This window comes from Pseudophryne corroboree, chromosome 2 (assembly GCF_028390025.1).
Source record: "Pseudophryne corroboree isolate aPseCor3 chromosome 2, aPseCor3.hap2, whole genome shotgun sequence".
Lineage (NCBI taxonomy): Eukaryota > Metazoa > Chordata > Amphibia > Anura > Myobatrachidae > Pseudophryne > Pseudophryne corroboree.
Genome location: NC_086445.1, coordinates 236,753,702 through 236,778,914, shown reverse-complemented (window position 1 = coordinate 236,778,914; position 25,213 = coordinate 236,753,702). Strand labels below are relative to the sequence as shown.

The 25,213-nt window shown below is 44.9% G+C and overlaps 1 protein-coding gene across 1 annotated transcript in view; it reads right to left on the bottom strand.

Moving 5' to 3' along the window:
- The window catches only part of LOC134991372 (retinol dehydrogenase 7-like), a 250,241-nt gene that overhangs the window by 202,934 nt on the left and 22,094 nt on the right, over positions 1-25,213 (bottom strand). The window contains exons 2-3 of the mRNA XM_063950740.1: positions 17,489-17,745; positions 11,938-12,196 (exon numbers count right to left, since the gene is read on the bottom strand). Of these exons, the coding sequence (XP_063806810.1) occupies positions 11,938-12,196; positions 17,489-17,745 (516 nt within the window). The remainder of the gene's footprint in view (positions 1-11,937; positions 12,197-17,488; positions 17,746-25,213) is intronic.

Genomic DNA, 25,213 nt, shown 5'->3' with positions numbered 1-25,213 from the left:
TGGTGCATCTGATCACTTTGTTAAAACTTGCAATCTACGTCCGGGAAATGCCCGCTCCTAGTTTGTGCTGGAGAGGTCAAGCTAGGAGAATTCTCAGAATTACATACCAAGAAAAAGTTTGTCTTGTTAACCCAATTGGAGCTCCCTTCTTCTTCTTCTCTTCTAATCCCTGCACTACTCGACTCCGGGGCCGCCGAAAGCTTCATTACGTCAGCTCTGGTCAAACGATCTGGAATACAAATGGTTCCTTTGGATCGTACCATTTCTGTTACAGCGGTGGATGGAAGTTATATCCTTGAGGGTATTATATCCTTTCGTACTATACCTCTCAAGATGAAGGTCGGAGTTCTCCATTCAGAAAAAAAAAATCTCTTTCCTTGTAATTCCTAAAGCCTCTCATGAACTAATCCTAGGGTTTCCATGGTTAATCAGACACAATCCCCACATAGATTGGCAAACTATGGATGTTCTCTCTTGGGGACAAGACTGCTTCCAGAACTGTTTACCTTCAGTTAGACCTCTCTGTTCTTCCAGCCCTTCCAGCCTTCCTGTGGAGTACCAAGCTTTTCAAGATGTTTTCAGTAAGCATGGGGCGGACACCTTGCCTCCGCATCGTACTTGGGATTGTCCCATTGTGCTAGTACCCGGTAAGACTACTCCCCAAGGTCGAATTTACCCTCTCTCACTTCCCGAGACACAGGCCATGTCGGAGTATATCCGGGAGAACTTGGAGAAAGGGTTCATCAGGTCTTCTACATCTCCGACCGGAGCGGGGTTTTTCTTCGTCAAAAAGAAGGATGGGGGGTTGCGGCCCTGTATTGACTATAGAGGTCTCAATGACATAACAGTTAAGAACCGATATCCGTTACCTCTGATTCCAGAACTGTTCGACCATGTTAAAGGAGCTACTGTATTTACTAAGCTGGACTTACGGGGGGCCTACAATCTTATACGTATTCGCCCAGGGGACGAATGGAAGATGGCATTTAATATCCGCGATGGCCATTACGAATACCTTGTAATGCCTTTTGGCCTATGTAACGCCCCAGCCGTCTTTCAAGAGTTTGTTAACGAAATCTTCAGAGATCTCCTCTATGAAGGCTTGGTAGTGTATCTGGATGACATCCTCATTTTTTCTAGGGATCTGAAGACCCATCGGGAACAAGTCAAAGAAGTGCTAACTTGTTTACGCAAGGAATCAGTTATTCTGTAAGTTAGAGAAGTGCAACTTTGAAGTACCCACGATTCCATTCCTCGGTTACTTCCTTTCGGGGCAGAGGTTACAGATGGACCCCGCTAAAGTCCAGGTGATTTAGGATTGGGCGCTTCCAGCTACCCTTAAGGGAATTCAACGTTTCCTGGGGTTCGCTAATTTCTACCGAAGATTCATTCAAAATTATTCTTCTGTCATAGCTCCTATAACCGCATTAACTAGGAAGGGAGCCGATCCTGCCAAGTGGTGTCCGGAGGCTTTGGAAGCTTTTTCATCTTTAAAGGAGGCCTTCATGACTGCTCCAGTTCTTCGACAACCCGATCTCAGCCGTCCGTTCTTGGTGGAGGTTGATGCCTCTACTGTAGGAGTAGGAGCAGTATTATCCCAGCTTTTTGAGGACAAGAAGGTCCATCCTTGTGCGTTCTTCTCACGAAGATTCTCCCCCGCTGAACAGAATTAGGCTATTGGGGAACAGGAATTACTGGCAATTAAGTTGGCCTTTGAGGAGTGGAGGTATTTGTTGGAGGGAGCTCAGCATCCAATTTCGGTGACCACGGATCAAAAGAACCTCCTGTATCTACAGTCAGCCCGATGTCTGAACCCACTCCAAGCAAGATGGGCACTCTTCTATACCCGTTTTAATTTTAAACTCAGTTACCGACCAGGTTCCCTCAACAAAAAGGCAGATGCATTATCTCACTCCCTAAGTTCAGAAGACCATTCAAAAGAGCAATTAATCCTGGAATCCACCTCTTTTTCTGCAACTAATACCTCTCCACTTCCTCCTCCAGGGAAGATCTTCGTTGCACCAAATCTTCACAAAAAACTGCTTGCATGGGCTCACTCCTACTCCTTCATGGGCCATGCGGGCGGTCATAAGACACTTAAATTCATTCAGCGCTCCTACTGGTGGCCTCATCTCAGGACTGATGTTCAGGAATTCGTAGCTGCCTGTCCAAAATTTGCCAGGCATAAAAGTCCCAAAGGTCCACCAGCTGGGTTACTCCATCCTTTGCCGGTACCACTTAAACCATGGACGCATATTTCTATGGACTTTATTACAGATTTACCTACGTCTGGTGGGCGGAACACCGTATGGGACATAGTTGACCGATTCTCTAAAATGGCACACTTTGTTCCTCTGGCTAATCTTCCATCTGCATCCCAGTTGGAAAAATTGTTTATAGCAGAGATCTTTCGACTCCATGGTCTACCACAGGAAATCATGCCTGATAGAGGTCCTCAATTTGTGGCCAAGTTTTGGAGATCCCTATGTTCTGCTCTTGGCGTGAAATTAACTTCTCCTCAGTATATCACCCCTAAACGGATGGTCAAACAGAGAGAGTGAACCAGGATCTGGAGACTTTTTTGCGTTTATTCATGTCCTCCTCACAGGACGACTGTCTGGACTTCCTCCCGTTCGCAGAATTTGCCCATAACAATCTTTATCACTCTGCCACAAAATCTTCTCCATTCTTCATTAATTATGGTTACCATCTAAGAGTTCCTGACTTCCAACTTCTGCCTATGCTCGAGGTTCCTGCCGCAGAGTCAACACTTCAACAATTTACTGAAGCCTGGAAACAAATTCACAAGACTTTGTTTAAGACATCCAAGAGATATAAGACCTATGCAGATCTGAAACGAAAAGCTGTAGCAAGCCTTAACATAGGAGATTGGGTTTGGGTTTCCACACATAACCTAAGATTAAAGGTTCCTACAAAAAAGTTTGCTCCCAGATTTATTGGGCCTTACCCAATCGAAAAAGTGTTGAATCCTGTGGCTTACAAAGTGAAATTACCTCCGCAGTTAAGAATTCCTAATGCATTTCATATTTCTCTCTTAAAACCATTGGTACTTAATCGGTTCAGAGCCGCTCTGCCTAAATCACCCAAGATCCAATCAGCACATGGAGACGAATTTGAGATTCACAAGATTCTCGATTCTCGCAAACGTTATGGTCGCATCCCGTACCTTGTTGATTGGAAGGGGTATGGGCCAGAAGAGAGATCTTGGGTAGATGCAAAGGATGTCCATGCTCCAAGACTTCTTTGGACATTTCATGCCAAGTTTCCAACTAAACCACATAAGTGTCCGGAGTCCACCCGCAAACGGGGGGGTACTGTCAGCATCTAGAGTCTTACCGATACGCTGGGGCCGCGGGGCTGGCTTCCTTGGCGATGTGTGGGCAGCGGCGGAGGTGGGCTGCTTCGCCGGATCCGTAGGCAGCAGCAGCGGCGGTGAGAGGGTCCGCTCATGGTGGCGGGAAGCTGCTACAGCAGGTCGCTCTTGCTGAGCCGTTGCTAGGAGACCAGGGGTAGTGAGCAATGTGGCTTTGCAAAAAGGTCTGCATTACTGGGCGCCGCCATGTTGGAGACCAAGTTTTAAGCATAGTTCTTGTTTCCTGTTTCTTCCAGTCAATCCAGGGGAAGCTCTCCCTATAAAAGGGGGCTGGTTTAGGACAGGGACACCAGTGCTTCAAGTTATAACCCTGTTGTAAGTGCTTTAGCCTGTGCTCCCAGGATTCCTGCTGTATTCTGGTTCCTCCTGATCCTGCTTGGTCGGTTCTCTGTTGCTACTGCAGCCCTGCTGTTTGTAGCCTGCTACCACCTGTGGAAGCGCTCCTGGAAAACCCGGTCCAGTAAGACTCTTTGGGCACAGTCGGCCCCGGGTCTTCTGCCTCGTCTTTCAAGCCACACTCCACAGATCTCCTTCACCAGCCACGCCTTTGTACCACTGACCACAGCCTGCAGATTATTATCTTCAGCCTTGTTTTCCAAACCACAATCCACAGTCCTTGTCTCCAGTCACGTCTTCAACCACCATCCATCGTTCCACAGTTCATCATCTACAGTCTCGTCTTTCAAATCACAGTCCACAGTTCTTCGCCTCCAGCCACGTCTTTAACCACTATCCACAGTTCTGCAGTTCATTAATCACAACCTCGTCTTTCAAGCCACAACCCACAGTTTTTTATCCGCAATTACGTTCCTTAACCATCGTGCTCCAGCCTCGGTTCTCTACCTCAACCCTGTACATAATAAATACTTTCCATTGACTCTCAAACCCCACCTACGTTCTTCATTGCTCCGTATCCCATGCAAAGGAACTATAGCCAGCCCCCTCATCTTGTTCATTCACAGCCTGCTACCTCCTCGGGCAAATCTCAGCTACCGGATCCTCAAACTTTGCTAGCCGTGACACAGTGGGCACATTGATTCGTGATACAATATATGCTGGGTCTATAGGTGGTTGGAATTCCACCTTCCACGGTACACCTCCCATTCATAAGGGTGCTGTAAATTGGTGGAGGGTGCCAAATTGCCATTAGTAATGCACTAGGAGGCGCCTATTTTCATTTGATATCTCATATATAGATATATATATATACACACACACATACACACATTTATAGACCACTGCAAGAAAATGGATTTGGACACAGATCCTCTTTATACCACATTCATGCACTTACATTGAGAGCTCACAGTTATACAGTTACAATACCCTTTATTAAATAACACATTTCAATATGCTGCCATACCCAGGAGTCAAACCTCTTACCTGTTGAATTCTAATCAAACACCATAGTCATTCAGCTATTTGATCCTGCATAGAAACTATCAACACTATATGTAGCTACTAGTACTTTATAAAAATAATAATCAGCACTGCAATTGAGCAGATATATGTAGTGTGCAGCCACACATCCAATCCCTTGCAGCCACACACTACATAAATCTGCTCAGCTGCAATGCTGATCATTATTTCACAAAGTACAAGGTAAGTTTCAAATAATTAGAATTCTCTAGCTTAGAATTATCTACCTTTCTATCCAAGGGCAGATAGCTCAATGAATAGATTGTCTGACTGCAATGCCACAGGCAATGGTTTTGAATCCTGGGAATGTCAGCATCTTGAAATGTAATAAAGGAAAGTGTGACTGAATAACAAAGAAATCTCAAGTTGAGTTCATTAATGTTGTATAGGTATTAGCGACAGAAGAGGTCAGGGTACCACACAGGGGTGGTCAGGAGATGCTGGGCTTCAAAAAGGGGGGAAGCTGCAGGTGAAAGTAATTAAAACAGATAATTGACAATTGCTGCCAACAGCGCCCCCTACACTGCAGTGCTATGTGCGGTGCCTCCTCTGCACACACCTAGTTACGGCCCTGGTAACCAGCAGTGTATACAAGTACTGAATGAATATACATTTAGAAAGTAACAGATAGTTTGCGGACTGTCCCTCCCAACATGAGATCCTGCAGAGACATGCTTGGATGGGATCGGTATGAAATACCTCCAATCAAAATCCAGATGGTCGAAATCCCGACAGCAATTGACCGACGGTCAAAATCCCGACAAGGTCAAAATCCCGACATGGACAAAATACCAACATTTAAAATACCGACAAGGACAAAATACCGACATGTAAAATGCCGACAGGTCAAAATACCGACATGCATTTTTCATTGGTTTTTGTGTGTATGTTGACATAGGTCGACATGGACACCATATAAGTGCGCTCGCCATGCTTCGGGCACGGTGCCTCGCTGCGCTCGGCACACTATTATATTCCCCATCCAGGTCCACTGGGATGGTAAAGTATGAACAAGTCAGTTTCAATGAAAAAAATCATGATTTTGATTGGAGGTAACTTGACTGCATCCCGCTTGGATGCCCCTAAACATGCTTGGCCTGCCTATAGCTAAGGCCGGCTCTGGCTACACAGTGGCTGTAGGTAATTGTCAAAATTTGTGTTTGTTTTTGTTCTGGATTCATGTCAGTTCCTGATGTGTTATTACAGATGGATGGTTTTTGGAGAAAACTTGGAGGTCTAAGCCAGTTCCACCTCATAAAAGGGTGTGGTATGCTTGACACCCATGAGTGGGAATAGTCCCTGTTGGTCAGCATACTGACAGTCGGGATTGTGTGGCCTCGGGATGTAGGGGGAGGTTAGGTGACCGTCGGTCTCCTGACCGCCAGTCACATGAATACATCCCATAAAAGGAGTTTAATTGAATATTGCAGAGGAAATAGAACAGAACAGCAGTCACTCATTACCAGCAGGCTGGGGAATACAATCTTTAGTGTATGTTGAACAATAGCAGTACAATAGTGGATGTCCTTGGATAAGGTAGGACCTGATTAGCGGTGAGCCTGTACGCAGCATAGCAGACAGAAGGTAGCACTGGCAGGACCACAATGAGAGGCTGCTAGAGTCCTTAGGAAGGACGATGATATCCTTACAGGATATAAGATGAATGTGGGAGCTGGATAGCTGTAGTATTAACACAGATGTATCTCTTACGGTAGAAGATGCAGTGAATGTGAATCACCACACACACACACACACACACACACACACACACACACACACACACACACACACACACACACACACACACACACACACACACGTAGTTGGAGTGAACAGATGTGTAGTAGCTGAACTCTGAGAGGCATATTTACTAAAGCTTCTACAAACGAAAAGTGGTGATGTTGCCCATAGCAACCAATCAGATTCTATCAATTTTCTATTGCATCCTAGAAAATTATAGACATAATCTGATTGGTTGCTATGGGCAAAAGCACCACTTTTCATTTTTAGAAACTTTAGTGCAGTACCAGAACAGGCAGGTGTGCCTGACACTGAAAAGATGCTGGAATACAGGACCAGAACTTGTAGTCACGGAGGGTTTACACCAGCAGACTTGAATCAGTGGAAAGCTGAATCTGGCTGAAGACTTATAGGCCCTACACAATGGCCGATCCGCCGCCGAGCTGCCCGACGGCGGATACGGCCGACGGGCGACCCGGCGGGGGGGAAGTCTACGGAGCCGGGTGACGGGGGGAGTGAAGAAACTTCACTCCCCCCGTCACCCGGCTCCGTAGACTTGCAGGCAAATATGGACGATCTCGTCCATAGTGGCCCGCATGCACAGCCGACATGGCACCAGCGATGAACGAGCACGGGGCCGCGCATCGTTCATCGCTGGTGCCTCCACACTGCACGATATGAACTTTATCTCGTTCATTAATGAACGAGATTGTTCATATCGTACAGTGATATCGGCCAGTGTGTAGGGCCCTTACGGTGAGCAAAGCAACAGGGCTTGTTGCAGAAGGTTAAGTGCAGCAGACTTGACTCAGGCAAAGGATGAAGCTTGCTGAAGACTTAAGCTGGGTACACACTGGGATGACTGGCATTCGTTTCGATATCTGAACAAATGTTTATCTGCCCAGACAGCCCACACACACTGCAGCGATGTTAATAAAGGACAGAATGACCACATTCCATCTTTCATTAGCATAAACAAGGTCGCTAGTGATATTGCTAGGTTTGATGTACAGTACATCAAACCTAGTGATATCGCTAGCGACCGAGGGAGCACACATTTCTGGCATATAAACTGCCTAATATATTCCATATTGACTGATATGCCACCTGATCCGGCGGATTGGGCGGCATATTGCTCAGTGTGTACCCAGATTTAAATCAGGCAAAGGCTGGAGCTGGATTCAGGCTTGGAGAGCAAAAGCAACATATTAGACGCAGCAGATGGCTGAGGTGCTTTGCTGAACAAGAGTCTGAACACTGGAACACTGGAACTAGGCATCTTGACTGACTGCAGCAGAATGTTACTTAACCACTTAACTAGCTAATATTTTTTTCCAAAAACAGCACAAAAATTGTTTTTTTTTTAATGATTGAATTAGGTTAAGAACAGCTTTTTAAAATATATCCAATCCGGTTTTCTTAAAAAAATAATAAACCCCCCCCCAAAAAAAACAAACAAAAAAAAAACAAAAAAACCCCCATTGGTTCAAACAAAGATGGGCAGAACATCAGGTCTTCGATGGTCAGAACATTGCAACTTCACATTTTTCATGTGCCTGCTTCTCTCTGTAGTCTCTGTGAGGTCCAGTGGAAAGTTAATGGGATGCTTTTTAACATTTCCTCAGCGGCTGCTAATGTCTGCAGCTACGGGATAAGGGGTGCTGCTGGGCTGACCAATCTGCAGTGAGGGGAGGGAACCAGGAATCAGGCAGAGAGGGGAGGGAACCAGGAATCATAGGGACCTCTGATAGCAGCAGCTCCAGGAAAATTCTCTTCCTGCAGCCATACAGTGAGCTTTCTGACAGGTCAAATCAGATGTGACCATGTCAGGAAAAGCCCAGCCTGGTGTGGTCGCAACTGATGCAACCACGCCAGACAAGTGGTGAAAAGCAGACCCCACAGATGAACAGCTGATGCTGATTATTAATTCACAGGAAAAGGAATCAGCTAACTTGCTGAAGTGATATATAGTAACTATTTTACTGACCTGTGAGCTTACATAGTGGACTGGACCACCAAGGAAGGGTGAAGGCCCATTTACTCAATCAGCAAGTGTTCTGTGAGGCAAACAGTCGCATAATGAATGTTGAAGATGGCTATCCTGGATCATGTCATAAAAGGTGTCAAATCGCTGATTTTTAAATTTTTTATTAAGGTGAAAAATTTTAGCCAAAAACTGTTTTCAGTAAATTAAACACTTTTCAGTGTTTTTGTGGTACAGAAAAATGTCTCTAAAGTAATTTTTTCCATTTTTTTATTAAGTTTGAAAAAACACTATAAGCTAGCATCTGTACGTTCATAAGACCCCTAACCATTCATACAACACCTCCATGTACCTGCCCAACATCATTTAACCTATTATTGAGCACTTTAGAGAAATTGATCAAATTATGCTATTTAAACCCATCAAAGTGCACGATTTTCATAGATTTTTATTGATTACAAATTGATGAAAATTGATCTCACTTGATGTTTGGTTTCAGGGGCTAACAACTGAGTTTTCATATTTAAGTGTTAATAAATGTGTGTTTTAGCCTTTCTAAGTACAACATGGATTTAGATCGATTTCCATCTATTTGAAATTGATAAAACAAGAATTGATGAAAAACGACCTTTAGTAAATATGCCCCTAGATCTGTAACTTCATCAGAACATATTTAGTTATTATGTGGAATGCAAAGAGGTAGTTCTATTATATTTTAAGCAACATGTATGAACAAGGTAAAAGATCAGTCTTTAAAATGCAGAATCAATGCGTTCCGTCCTCAGGTCCAGAAACTTTTTTCAATCTTGGAAAAACTAATACTCATGGAACAACTCTTTGCATTTTACTAGGAGAAAACCTTGTTATAGGAGAACTACTCTTTGAGAGAGATTCCAGTGTACAAATTCAACTACAGTAAGAGTTAAGAGTATGAGGAGAGCTGTTGAACTTTGAAGAAGAGGCACATTTATAGAGCACATTTGAATCCATGCAGTTTGGTAGACAGACAGAGCAGAGTTCCAGAGGAAGCACAGGTGAAGTGGGAGGAGGTAATCAGTGCAGAGACAAGGTGACAATCAGAGAAAAAGTGGACAGAGTAAGAGGTAGTGTGGACTGAGATGAGGTCAGTGCTGTAGCTGGGGAAGAGCGATTGAGAGCTGTGATAATGAGGGTGAGTAACTTTTATGGGATTCTGTAACGGAAAAGAAGCCAATAAAGGAGTTGATGAACAGGAGTATTTAATTCAGAGCAAGAAGCTAGGAGGTAAGATGAACAGCTGCACAGATGATAGGTTTATGAGTGAAGTGGTGGAAGAGAGGAAGGCCAGAGAGTAAGAGGTTGAAGTAGTCCAGGTAAGAGAAGACAAGGGCATGAATAAGACATTTGGTAGCCTCCTAGATTAGGAAGGGTCTGACCTTGGAGTAACTGCAGAAGAGAAATGTGGAGATTAGTGGAGAGGCAGGAGTCAAGGATTAGACCCAGGCTGCAGACTTGATTTACAGGAGAAAATATAATGTTGACAACAGTACGCATCTCTGCATTCAGACTGCCCCTATCAGTATACTTGGTTTCATAGCCATCATCATCATCATCATCATCATCATCATCATCATCATCAGTATGCACTTCCATCAGCCCTATCTCTGGTTCAAAAGATCCATACAGGTATAACTACGCATATGCACAATTTTTCATAGCCCACAATTTCTGTTGCCCTCACTAAACTTTGTCTACGCATGAATGACCTGTTCCCACCCATGTTTGCTCCTTCAGTAGTAAATTTTGGTAGCACAGTAAAGTCCTTTATTAGTTCAAAGTGTTTCTCACTGGTAGGTCTCACTGGTAGGTCACAGATAATGTTTCAGGAGTATGCTCTGCTGCACCAGAGACATGTGGAAATCCACATTGCTATATCCTACCCTCCATGCTATTTGCAATATACTTTTAATGGTACCACTTGTGAAATAATCAGTTGTTTTGGCTTGTATTTCCATTGTTATCCAGTGGACACTCAACTGTACCTGTTCTTTACTCCTTGTACTAAGACACCTACTGTATATCAGTTCTCAGTTGCGGTCTAACTGAACTCCAGGAATGGAGTGCCAGTTGCAATTGCCTAAAGTTGAAGCCTAATAAAACTAATAATCGTGTGATAGGAGCTAACATTCAAAGGACAAGACTGCATCTGGATCAATTGTCTGGGCTTAAGCTTGTTGCTCTTTGCTGCCAATCTCTGATCCTCTACAAAATATTGCCGTTGACCTTGATTATGACCTAACACTTGAATATCAGGTGACAGCCATGATCAAATATTCATTCTTTCATCTGAGGAACACAGCCAGATGAAGGACTCCTAACAATTTCTAGTAACACCAATACTTAATTTGGTGCCAGAGCTTTTATCTGCGTAGATCCTACTTTATGAAATCCACCTTACACACTCTTACAGGTCTCTTGTCTAGAATTGTTTAAAAACAGTCTCAATACATACAACATACTGGGATCAATGCCTTCCTTAGCTGCATTATTGAAGTGCTTAATCAACGACTTCTTATAGCTAGGAATAAGGATATCAGAGCAGGACAGGAGCCAAATGGCAGGACCCGAGGGGACTGTAGTACCCAGAATCACTGAGGCCAAGACCAGAACATTTAACCACAATGGAATAAGGGGACAATCCCACCATATGTGAATTAGTGTACCTGCTTCTCCATGGCACCTCCAGCAGAGAGGGCATACTCTGGGACATTTTCTGTAGGACATTAGGAAAGTAATACCGCCTGGTCATCACCTTGTATTGTGTTTCCAAGACCTCAATGCTACAGGAGCAAACATTAATTGCTTGATAAATTTTCTTCCAATTTAAATGAATGACCCTGGGCATGAGATTCTGGTCCCACTTTTCTATACAGGGGGGATTTCAAGATGAACAAGCTACTTAGTCAAATTTTACAGATACCTGAGGATGTGTGAAATGGGTTAGTTGTGTGGGAGCATATACAGTAGATTCAAAACGTGTCAGTTCTTTAGCAAAAGTTACATAATAGTTCCCCCTTAAGGGAGTGGACCCACTGACATTTTAATTATTCATTTATGTGCCCTTTTACATATGAATCACATGGCTCTGATGCTATAGATCATCGTTCCTAATGTTACCACAATTAATGGGATTTTAACTTGCATACCAATGAGATAGCATTTTTTTTAAACATCACTTATTTCATGTTTTTGCTGTGTTTCGCTTAGAACATGTGTTTCATTTTTGCTTTAGCATAAAAAAGCATGCAAAATGACAGAGGGTTTATAGCTAAAGACACATACAAGCAAGAAAAACCTTAAAACACTTTGGGAGGGCATACAAAAGATGTAAGAATAAATTTAAAACGGCATACCTACTCACCGTAGACTGTCCGAAAATGATTCTACTCCATATTTGGCCAAAGAGTATCCTCCACTGCAGATGGCTACTCTTCCAGCCACACTGGATACATTAATAACCCGTCCTCTCGCTTTCCGAATCAGTGGCAGGAGACTAAGTGACACTTCAATAACCCCTAACAGATTTACATTCAAAACCTTCAGGAAATCATCTTTAGTCAGCCATTCATTGTTGCAGCTAGGGATTCCAATACCTGCACTGTTCACCAGTCCCCAAAGACCTGGAAATAAAAAGGAGAAACTATTGTTTTGAAAATTAAAGTCATCATGAAGTTAGGGAAAAATGCAGGATTTCTTGAGGGGGACTTCCATGGCGTACTGCCTGAGTGGGAATGCGCATCATTTAAGGGCTGTAACTATCATTTTAGGGGAAGCATTCAGCATCCCAGCTGTCGTGATGTTGGCGGTCATGTAATCGACGCCGGAATCCCGACACCACTCAGGAGACTGGATATCACTATTATTTATTTATTAACAGTTTCTTATATAGTGCAGCAAATTCCATTGCACTTTACAATTGGAAAGAGTGATAACATAAAACAAAACAATTGCAAACAGTAGTGAAAAAACAATAATGTGTTATAACCACTTTACCTCTATGTGATGTCATATATTGTAATAATAAGGTGGACCTACAGGAACGATTCAGAGAGTGTATCCACAGGGAAGGCTTGTTTTAGGAAGTCCTCCCTGTGCATCAGCCCGCTGTTATCTCACAGCCTGGTGCAGCTCTCCAGGTATTGGTGGTAGGAACCAGGGTGGGCACCCCTCTCTGTAAGGGCCCAGGACACCAGTCCCCACATTCCCCCCCTGAATGCTGCCCTGTCTCCGGCCATTGGCATACCCGCCAGCTGTACCTTTTTGGCAGGTACAGTTCCTTTTTTATGGTCTGTACCTGCCAAATAGGGCTTTGTACTGATTTTTGACTCTCCAAATTAACATTGAAAGTATAGGAAAGGGGGCGTGGCCACACCTCCTTTACCCATGGCCACACCTCCTTTCCTAATTTGTACCGGTTTTCATGTCTAAAATGTTGGAGGCTATGCATTGGGTCCTTCCTGAAAACATTATAAACAAAAAATCTTTGTTTATTTGGGATTTGTACATAAAGTTCCACTAAAGTGCATGATTGTGTGGGGCAAAGTAGATAGTAATTATAGGGGAGCACAAGTTTGAATAATCTAATGGGAGTTAAAACAGAGTTGAAAAAGAGTTCAGCTGGAGTTAACATAGCGATGATGTTCCTTGTTAGCAACCAGTTTCAAAATGGCATTATTTTAAAGTCATTGGTGCATTACCATCATAATTTATCACTTCCTATTACTTACAAGGCAATTGGTTTTGCTTTGTACACCTCATGTCACCAGTCACTGGAGTTTCGGATTGGTAAGCAAATACAGTTTAACCCAGTGGTTCCCAAACTTTTTTTAATCATGGCGCCATAGAGTGTCAGAATTTTTTAACGGCACCCGTAGGCCAAAAGTTTCTTTGAGAATTTTAGAAAACAATAAGTAAATGATGTTTATGTGTCATCCTTAGTTTCTTTAGTGTGTTGCGGGACAATATTTGCTTCTGTTTGTCCTCATATTTTATAATTGGCAGCCACAAGCACTGGTTTTGTCTATTACTTTGACCAAAAATAGTTTGAATTGGTCCTGGACCACCAATCCAAGGCACACCTGCTAGTGTCCTGAGGCACATAGTTTGGGAACCACTGGTTTAACCAAATACCTTCTAGCTGTCCTGATTTAGGTGTTATAGTCAGGGCCGGTGCAAGGTCTCTATGCACCCTAGGCAAATCTCCAGCCTAGAGCCCCCTAACCTGCAACCCCCCCCCTCCCCCAGTTCAGAAACAACTGAACCTTTAGAGTGAAAAAGTATATTTTCGTGACTGTGTTCACAATTTACAGTACTTACTTTCAAATCCTTGAGTGATGACCGTTCTTTCTGCCTATGTATACACGCTAGCCGGCATGTTGGCAATTGTATAGGACACAGAGGCCAATTTAAATTTTTTCGCTGAGTGCTGGGATAACAATTCTATCTATCTATCTATCTATCTATCTATCTATCTATCTATCTATCTATCTATCTATCTATCTATCTATCTATCTATCTATCTATCTATCTATCCTGTATACCAGGGCTGGCCAAACCAGTCCTCGAGATCTACCAACAGTTCACATTTTCCAGACCACCTAGCTGGTGCACAGGTGTAGTCATTTCTAATTAAGATGTGCTGCATTCATTCCTAACTGACCATTCTACAGGTCTCCAGGAGGCCTGGAAAATATGAACTGTTGGTAGATCTCGAGGACTGGTTTGCCCAGCCCTACTGTATACACTGCATCTGTCTATGGCAGGGCTGGCCAAACCAGTCCTCGAGATCTACCAACAGTTCGCATTTTCCAGACCACCTAGCTGGTGCACAGGTGTAGTCATTACTAATTAAGATGTGCTGCATTCATTCCTAACTGACAAATCTACAGATCTCCAGGAGGCCTAGAAAACATGAACTGTTGGTAGATCTCGAGGACTGGTTTGGCCAGCCCTGGTCTATGGGGTCTGGTGGGATATTTAATTGTATGTGTATACATACATACAGTATTATATACATATATACATATATTTGTATGCTCCTTATTGTGTTCCATCCCCCATCTGTAAGTTAATTACTGACCCCCCCTCCTCCATATGTACTGTATTGTACCCCAGTGCCTGTGTTTCCCTATTATGCTGTTTACAAGTGCAAACCACCCACCAGGCTGTAATATGTGTACTGTCTGTGGTCTCGCAGAAACCACCATGAGTTACTTACCTAATAGTGGGCCTAATTCTGAGTTGATCGCAGCAGCAAATTTGTTAGCAGTTGGGCAAAACCATGTGCATTGCAGGGGGGAGAGATGTAACATGTGCAGAGAGAGTTAGATTTGGGTGGGGTGTATTCAAACTGAAATCTAAATTACAGTGTAAAAATAAAGCAGCCAGTATTTACCCTGCACAGAAACGAAATAACCCACCCAAATCTAACTCTCTCTGCACATGTTACATCTGTCCCCCCTGCAGTGCACATGGTTTTGCCCAATTGCTAACAAACTTGCTGCTGCGATCAACTCAGAATTACCCCCAGTGTTTCCTTGTTTTCCCTCATAATTGGTATGACTCCTCTTACGGGCAGGCAGCAGCATTACAGCGATGTTGCAGGTGCAGACATGTAGTCAGGTGCTGCTTGCTGCTGATGAGTCAGGATCCAGGGGCCTGCATCAGGACTATGAGCAGCGGCCGTGGGTGCGCCCCTTGGGGAGCCATAGTTACATCCGCCTCCTATGTGCCTTCATATGACATGATGTTACACTTGTTAGCACGGAGGAAGCGCTGAGGCACTCTGTAGTACAGCCTGATAGTGACGGTTGCACCTGATTAGACCCTCAGCAGCGGCCAGCGCAGTGTAAAGAGGAAACCGCACACAGAGTCATCCTTCAGTTTTTTGCTAGAATAATTTAGTTGCACCCTCCAGGAGCTGGCGCCCCTAGGCAGCCGCCTAAAGCTGCCTAATGATAGAGCCGGCCCTGGTTATAGTCCAGCCTTACTCCCAGTTGGAACCTTTCTCTTGACTGCCTGGAATTTGGGAGGCATACTACTTATCATTGTTGTGCTTGGTAATTCACAGTTCTTTATAGAAGAGAAGGAGTGGGGTGACCTAGTACTTCATAAGAGCATGAAATGTCCCACAGTGAGTATGGCTACTTTTGCATGCGTGACAATGCTTTGCAGTGGCGCAAGACCTTCATCTCAGTTTGTGCCAGGACGGTTGCATAATAAGGTAAATTAGTACCCGTTGTCAAGGTAGATTCCAATGCCTGGAGTGCTGAGGTAACAGGATAAGTACCAGCAGGTAGAAATAGAGCAGGATAGTAAAGAGCTAGGAACAGGTACAGACAAGGAGAATCCAAAAGGAGTTGCCAAGAATTTAGCAATTTCACAATACCAGATATGTTGGAGAGGTTTTCAGAGTTTGCAAACACAAGGCAGAAAGACTTATAATACCCAAGCACAGGTGATTGGGATTAATCCACTTAAACAGTCTGAGGTTAAGGCACCGCATGATGATGTCAGTGACAGAGGTTTTAAGAGTCCATTGCTGTTCATATGTGTAGTAATGTTAAGGACCAGGACCAGGTACGTGGATGGATCCTCTGTAAGCAGGTACAGGCAGTGGCAGCAAATAACCATGACCCATAGGGATGCGGTCAAAATACCAGCAGTCGGGATCCCAACAGACAGTTGACCGACACATCCCATAGGTAAGTACAAGGATTGGGGTTTGGAACTAGGGGAAGAGATAGGGTGAGGTTGCGGAGGTGGGGGAGGTTAGGGTTAGATTGCAGGGGTGGGGTAGGTTAGGTTTAGGCTGTGGAAGGAGAGGTTTAGGGGTAGACTAAAATTACTTACCGGGATGTGTTGGGATTCTTACCGTCGAGATCCTGCTATCGGCCTCCTAAAAGAATACCGACTGCCGGTATTTGCACCTAATTTGATCCAAATCGGTGAGCAGGCCACTGGAAACGACTTGGACTTACTGGACAACTGTAACAGTATGGCCGCTTAGCAGAACATAATGTTGTTTGTGACATGAAACAACTTTGTGTTGTATGTAATAAACTGTAATTAAATGAGTTGCAAATTATTTTCTACACTGATTTGATGTAGAATTCTCACCTATTATTAATGTTAGTATTGACTTTACTATTTTTGTGAGCCTGTATACTAGACTTGGTGGTATGTGACGTTAACACCTATCATCGCTATCACCATTAGGATGCTCACTGATTCTTCTGTACTATTTGATAAAATAGGGGCAATTGTAATATCTTTGCTTTACAGAATTTTTTTCCCTTCAAAATATTTAAATAACCTCTTCTAAAATTTAATTGGCACAAATGGAGCACAGTTCTTCAGGGCAAATACTGCAATCTGGTACTGTAACTGCTATTCTGGATGCAGTTTATCATGCAGTAATAATCTCACCCACTCCATTGTAAGTTGACACATGCTCCTCAGAGTGATCAATACACTGAGAAACAGATGCTCGATCACACTATTCGTCTAAAGCAGTGGTTCTCAAACTCGGTCCTCAGGACCCCACACGTTTCACGTTTTCCATGTCATCCAGCATCTCTGTCACATTTTAAAAATCTACAGGTGACCTGCAAAACATAAACTGTGTGGGGTCCTGAGGACCGAGTTTGAAAACCTGTGGTCTAAAGCTTGTGTGTATTAGCATACCTCAAGTAGATTCTTACAGCAATCTATCTTTGTTTAGTTTGGTTGAGATTTTGTACAAGCTTGCCAGGAGCCTTTGCGGTCTATGCACTAAGCTCTTAACTGTCATTTTTCAAACACAGCCTGTAACATGGCAGGTAGGAGCTGATTGGCTCTCTCCAGTTTTTCTCTCTCTCCAAATTTGATACATCTCCACCATTAAAAGATAAAATAATAAATGTACTTCTGACCTTTATCTTTGACAGTGGTAGCAACCCACTTGGCAGCAGAGCTCACACTTTTGCTGTCAGTAACATCCAGTATTACAGTCTGCAGCCTGCTGGAGGTCTCCTTCTTCAGGTTCTCAGCTCCTTTCTCTGTCAGACAAGCAGCGAGAACCCTCATTCCACGTCTGTCCAGCTGCTTCGCCAACAGGTTCCCAAAACCAGAGTCACATCCGGTGATTAAGACATATTTATCTGAGAGATTCTCCAGTATCTGACTCTGTCTGTATTAGAGATGAGCGCCGGAAATTTTTCGGGTTTTGTGTTTTGGTTTTGGGTTCGGTTCCGCGGCCGTGTTTTGGGTTCGACCGCGTTTTGGCAAAACCTCACCGAATTTTGTTTGTCGGATTCGGGTGTGTTTTGGATTCGGGTGTTTTTTTTAAAAAACACTAAAAAACAGCTTAAATCATAGAATTTGGGGGTCATTTTGATCCCAAAGTATTATTAACCTCAAAAACCATAATTTACACTAATTTTCAGTCTATTCTGAATACCTCACACCTCACAATATTATTTTTAGTCCTAAAATTTGCACCTAGGTCGCTGGATGACTAAGCTAAGCGACCCTAGTGGCCGACACAAACACCGGGCCCATCTAGGAGTGGCACTGCAGTGTCACGCAGGATGTCCCTTCCAAAAAACCCTCCCCAAACAGCACATGACGCAAAGAAAAAAAGAGGCGCAATGAGGTAGCTGTGTGAGTAAGATAAGCGACCCTAGTGGCCGACACAAACACCTGGCCCATCTAGGAGTGTCACTGCAGTGTCACGCAGGATGGCCCTTCCAAAAAACACCCCCCAAACAGCACATGACGCAAATAAGAAAAAAAAGAGGCGCAATGAGGTAGCTGTGTGAGTAAGCTAAGCGACCCTAGTGGCCGACACAAACACCTGGCCCATCTAGGAGTGGCACTGCAGTGTCACGCAGGATGGCCCTTCCAAAAAACACCCCCCAAACAGCACATGACGCAAAGAAAAAAAGAGGCGCAATGAGGTAGCTGTGTGACTAAGATAAGCGACCCAAGTGGCCGACACAAACACCTGGCCCATCTAGGAGTGGCACTGCAGTGTCACGCAGGATGGCCCTTCCAAAAACTACTCCCCAAACAGCACATGACGCAAAGAAAAATGAAAGAAAAAAGAGGTGCAAGATGGAATTGTCCTTGGGCCCTCCCACCCACCCTTATGTTGTATAAACAGGACATGCACACTTTAACCAACCCATCATTTCAGTGACAGGGTCTGCCACACGACTGTGACTGAAATGACGGGTTGGTTTCGGTTTGGACCCCCCACCAAAAAAGAAGCAATTAATCTCTCCTTGCACAAACTGGCTCTACAGAGGCAAGATGTCCACCTCATCATCATCCTCCGATATATCACCGTGTACATCCCCCTCCTCACAGATTATCAATTCGTCCCCACTGGAATCCACCATCTCAGCTCCCTGTGTACTTTGTGGAGGCAATTGCTGCTGGTCAATGTCTCCACGGAGGAATTGATTATAATTCATTTTAATGAACATCATCTTCTCCACATTTTCTGGATGTAACCTCGTACGCCGATTGCTGACAAGGTGAGCGGCGGCACTAAACACTCTTTCGGAGTACACACTTGTGGGAGGACAACTTAGGTAGAATAAAGCCAGTTTGTGCAAGGGCCTCCAAATTGCCTCTTTTTCCTGCCAGTATAAGTACGGACTGTGTGACGTGCCTACTTGGATGCGGTCACTCATATAATCCTCCACCATTCTTTCAATGTTGAGAGAATCATATGCAGTGACAGTAGACGACATGTCCATAATCGTTGTCAGGTCCTTCAGTCCGGACCAGATGTCAGCATCAGCAGTCGCTCCAGACTGCCCTGCATCACCGCCAGCGGGTAGGCTCGGAATTCTGAGCCTTTTCCTCGCACCCCCAGTTGCGGGAGAATGTGAAGGAGGAGATGTTGACAGGTCGCGTTCCGCTTGACTTGACAATTTTCTCACCAGCAGGTCTTTCAACCCCAGCAGACTTGTGTCTGCCGGAAAGAGAGATCCAAGGTAGGCTTTAAATCTAGGATCGAGCACGGTGGCCAAAATGTAGTGCTCTGATTTCAACAGATTGACCACCCGTGAATCCTTGTTAAGCGAATTAAGGGCTCCATCCACAAGTCCCACATGCCTAGCGGAATCGCTCCGTGTTAGCTCCTCCTTCAATGTCTCCAGCTTCTTCTGCAAAAGCCTGATGAGGGGAATGACCTGACTCAGGCTGGCAGTGTCTGAACTGACTTCACGTGTGGCAAGTTCAAAGGGCATCAGAACCTTGCACAACGTTGAAATCATTCTCCACTGCGCTTGAGACAGGTGCATTCCACCTCCTATATCGTGCTCAATTGTATAGGCTTGAATGGCCTTTTGCTGCTCCTCCAACCTCTGAAGCATATAGAGGGTTGAATTCCACCTCGTTACCACTTCTTGCTTCAGATGATGGCAGGGCAGGTTCAGTAGTTTTTGGTGGTGCTCCAGTCTTCTGTACGTGGTGCCTGTACGCCGAAAGTGTCCCGCAATTCTTCTGGCCACCGACAGCATCTCTTGCACGCCCCTGACGTTTTTTAAAAAATTCTGCACCACCAAATTCAAGGTATGTGCAAAACATGGGACGTGCTGGAATTTGCCCATATTTAATGCACACACAATATTGCTGGCGTTGTCCGATGCCACAAATCCACAGGAGAGTCCAATTGGGGTAAGCCATTCCGCGATGATCTTCCTCAGTTGCCGTAAGAGGTTTTCAGCTGTGTGCGTATTCTGGAAACCGGTGATACAAAGCGTAGCCTGCCTAGGAAAGAGTTGGCGTTTGCGAGATGCTGCTACTGGTGCCGCCGCTGCTGTTCTTGCGGCGGGAGTCCATACATCTACCCAGTGGGCTGTCACAGTCATATAGTCCTGACCCTGCCCTGCTCCACTTGTCCACATGTCCGTGGTTAAGTGGACATTGGGTACAGCTGCATTTTTTAGGACACTGGTGACTCTTTTTCTGAGGTCTGTGTACATTTTCGGTATCGCCTGCCTAGAGAAATGGAACCTAGATGGTATTTGGTACCGGGGACACAGTACCTCCAACAAGTCTCTAGTTGGCTCTGCAGTAATGATGGATACCGGAACCACGTTTCTCACCACCCAGGATGCCAAGGCCTCAGTTATACGCTTTGCAGTAGGATGACTGCTGTGATATTTCATCTTCCTCGCAAAGGACTGTTGGACAGTCAATTGCTTGGTGGAAGTAGTAAAAGTGGTCTTACGACTTCCCCTCTGGGATGACCATCGACTCCCAGCAGCAACAACAGCAGCGCCAGCAGCAGTAGGCGTTACACTCAAGGATGCATCGGAGGAATCCCAGGCAGGAGAGGAATCGTCAGAATTGCCAGTGACATGGCCTGCAGGACTATTGGCATTCCTGGGGAAGGAGGAAATTGACACTGAGGGAGTTGGTGGGGTGGTTTGCGTGAGCTTGGTTACAAGAGGAAGGGATTTACTGGTCAGTGGACTGCTTCCGCTGTCACCCAAAGTTTTTGAACTTGTCACTGACTTATTATGAATGCGCTGCAGGTGACGTATAAGGGAGGATAAAAAGCCAAGGGAGAAAAATCTCCAAGCGCTCTGGTATCAGATGTTGACACTTCTAATAGATTGATAAACACAGCATTCATATAATGAATATTTTATTAAAATTTAAGCAATCAAAAAGTATACATTGATTCCTTCCTATAAAAAATGAGTAAAAAATATATATATGAGTAAAGATATATATTTGTGAATCCTAATACCGGTATACTGACATTCAGACAACACAACATACAACATTAAACATATAATTAGATTGAATGTCCCCACAGAGTTATCCACTTAAAGGGTAATTGATCCTTTAGTATATACTCAATAGTAAATCCTAAGCTGTTTGAATGTCCTTGTTTTGGAATCTGGTTATTACTTAGGCAAAACCTCTTGAGATGTTCATTGATGTGGGCAAAAAGTCACTTTATTCAAGTTGAATATCGCCTCCACTTACTTGTATTTCCATATGTGTCAGGGAACACAAAGCATATGATGTCCGCCGGCAGACGCAGTGAGGTGCTCTAGTATCGACTAGTTTCGCCTGTCTTGCAGCCTGCTAGTCGATACTAGAGCACCTCACTGCGTCTGCCGGCGGACATCATATGCTTTGTGTTCCCTGACACATATGGAAATACAAGTAAGTGGTAGAGATGAGCGCCTGAAATTTTTCGGGTTTTGTGTTTTGGTTTTGGGTTCGGTTCCGCGGCCGTGTTTTGGGTTCGAACGCGTTTTGGCAAAACCTCACCAAATTTTTTTTGTCGGATTCGGGTGTGTTTTGGATTCGGGTGTTTTTTTCAAAAAACACTAAAAAACAGCTTAAATCATAGAATTTGGGGGTCATTTTGATCCCAAAGTATTATTAACCTCAAAAACCATAATTTACACTCATTTTCAGTCTATTCTGAATACCTCACACCTCACAATATTATTTTTAGTCCTAAAATTTGCACCGAGGTCGCTGTGTGAGTAAGATAAGCGACCCTAGTGGCCGACACAAACACCGGGCCCATCTAGGAGTGGCACTGCAGTGTCACGCAGGATGTCCTTCCAAAAAACCCTCCCCAAACAGCACATGACGCAAAGAAAAAAAGAGGCGCAATGAGGTAGCTGTGTGAGTAAGATTAGCGACCCTAGTGGCCGACACAAACACCGGGCCCATCTAGGAGTGGCACTGCAGTGTCACGCAGGATGTCCCTTCCAAAAAACCCTCCCCAAACAGCACATGACGCAAAGAAAAATAGAGGCGCAATGAGGTAGCTGACTGTGTGAGTAAGATTAGCGACCCTAGTGGCCGACACAAACACCGGGCCCATCTAGGAGTGGCACTGCAGTGTCACGCAGGATGTCCCTTCCAAAAAACCCTCCCCAATCAGCACATGATGCAAAGAAAAAGAAAAGAAAAAAGAGGTGCAAGATGGAATTGTCCTTGGGCCCTCCCACCCACCCTTATGTTGTATAAACAAAACAGGACATGCACACTTTAACCAACCCATCATTTCAGTGACAGGGTCTGCCACACGACTGTGACTGATATGACGGGTTGGTTTGGACCCCCCCCAAAAAAGAAGCAATTAATCTCTCCTTGCACAAACTGGCTCTACAGAGGCAAGATGTCCACCTCATCTTCACCCTCCGATATATCACCGTGTACATCCCCCTCCTCACAGATTATCAATTCGTCCCCACTGGAATCCACCATCTCAGCTCCCTGTGTACTTTGTGGAGGCAATTGCTGCTGGTCAATGTCTCCGCGGAGGAATTGATTATAATTAATTTTAATGAACATCATCTTCTCCACATTTTCTGGATGTAACCTCGTACGCCGATTGCTGACAAGGTGAGCGGCGGCACTAAACACTCTTTCGGAGTACACACTTGTGGGAGGGCAACTTAGGTAGAATAAAGCCAGTTTGTGCAAGGGCCTCCAAATTGCCTCTTTTTCCTGCCAGTATAAGTACGGACTGTGTGACGTGCCTACTTGGATGCGGTCACTCATATAATCCTCCACCATTCTTTCAATGTTGAGAGAATCATATGCAGTGACAGTAGACGACATGTCCGTAATCGTTGTCAGGTCCTTCAGTCCGGACCAGATGTCAGCATCAGCAGTCGCTCCAGACTGCCCTGCATCACCGCCAGCGGGTGGGCTCGGAATTCTGAGCCTTTTCCTCGCACCCCCAGTTGCGGGAGAATGTGAAGGAGGAGATGTTGACAGGTCGCGTTCCGCTTGACTTGACAATTTTGTCACCAGCAGGTCTTTCAACCCCAGCAGACTTGTGTCTGCCGGAAAGAGAGATCCAAGGTAGGCTTTAAATCTAGGATCGAGCACGGTGGCCAAAATGTAGTGCTCTGATTTCAACAGATTGACCACCCGTGAATCCTTGTTAAGCGAATTAAGGGCTGCATCCACAAGTCCCACATGCCTAGCGGAATCGCTCCCTTTTAGCTCCTTCTTCAATGCCTCCAGCTTCTTCTGCAAAAGCCTGATGAGGGGAATGACCTGACTCAGGCTGGCAGTGTCTGAACTGACTTCACGTGTGGCAAGTTCAAAGGGCATCAGAACCTTGCACAACGTTGAAATCATTCTCCACTGCACTTGAGACAGGTGCATTCCACCTCCTATATCGTGCTCAATTGTATAGGCTTGAATGGCCTTTTGCTGCTCCTCCAACCTCTGAAGCATATAGAGGGTTGAATTCCACCTCGTTACCACTTCTTGCTTCAGATGATGGCAGGGCAGGTTCAGTAGTTTTTGGTGGTGCTCCAGTCTTCTGTACGTGGTGCCTGTACGCCGAAAGTGTCCCGCAATTCTTCTGGCCACCGACAGCATCTCTTGCACGCCCCTGACGTTTTTTAAAAAATTCTGCACCACCAAATTCAAGGTATGTGCAAAACATGGGACGTGCTGGAATTTGCCCATATTTAATGCACACACAATATTGCTGGCGTTGTCCGATGCCACAAATCCACAGGAGAGTCCAATTGGGGTAAGCCATTCCGCGATGATCTTCCTCAGTTGCCGTAAGAGGTTTTCAGCTGTGTGCGTATTCTGGAAACCGGTGATACAAAGCGTAGCCTGCCTAGGAAAGAGTTGGCGTTTGCGAGATGCTGCTACTGGTGCCGCCGCTGCTGTTCTTGCGGCGGGAGTCCATACATCTACCCAGTGGGCTGTCACAGTCATATAGTCCTGACCCTGCCCTGCTCCACTTGTCCACATGTCCGTGGTTAAGTGGACATTGGGTACAGCTGCATTTTTTAGGACACTGGTGACTCTTTTTCTGAGGTCTGTGTACATTTTCGGTATCGCCTGCCTAGAGAAATGGAACCTAGATGGTATTTGGTACCGGGGACACAGTACCTCCAACAAGTCTCTAGTTGGCTCTGCAGTAATGATGGATACCGGAACCACGTTTCTCACCACCCAGGATGCCAAGGCCTCAGTTATCCGCTTTGCAGTAGGATGACTGCTGTGATATTTCATCTTCCTTGCAAAGGACTGTTGAACAGTCAATTGCTTACTGGAAGTAGTACAAGTGGGCTTACGACTTCCCCTCTGGGATGACCATCGACTCCCAGCGGCAACAACAGCAGCGCCAGCAGCAGTAGGCGTTAACGCAAGGATGCATCGGAGGAATCCCAGGCAGGAGAGGACTCGTCAGAATTGCCAGTGACATGGCCTGCAGGACTATTGGCATTCCTGGGGAAGGAGGAAATTGACACTGAGGGAGTTGGTGGGGTGGTTTGCGTGAGCTTGGTTACAAGAGGAAGGGATTTACTGGTCAGTGGACTGCTTCCGCTGTCACCCAAAGTTTTTGAACTTGTCACTGACTTATTATGAATGCGCTGCAGGTGACGTATAAGGGAGGATGTTCCGAGGTGGTTAACGTCCTTACCCCTACTTATTACAGCTTGACAAAGGGAACACACGGCTTGACACCTGTTGTCCGCATTTCTGGTGAAATACCTCCACACCGAAGAGCTGATTTTTTTGGTATTTTCACCTGGCATGTCAACGGCCATATTCCTCCCACGGACAACAGGTGTCTCCCCGGGTGCCTGACTTAAACAAACCACCTCACCATCAGAATCCTCCTGGTC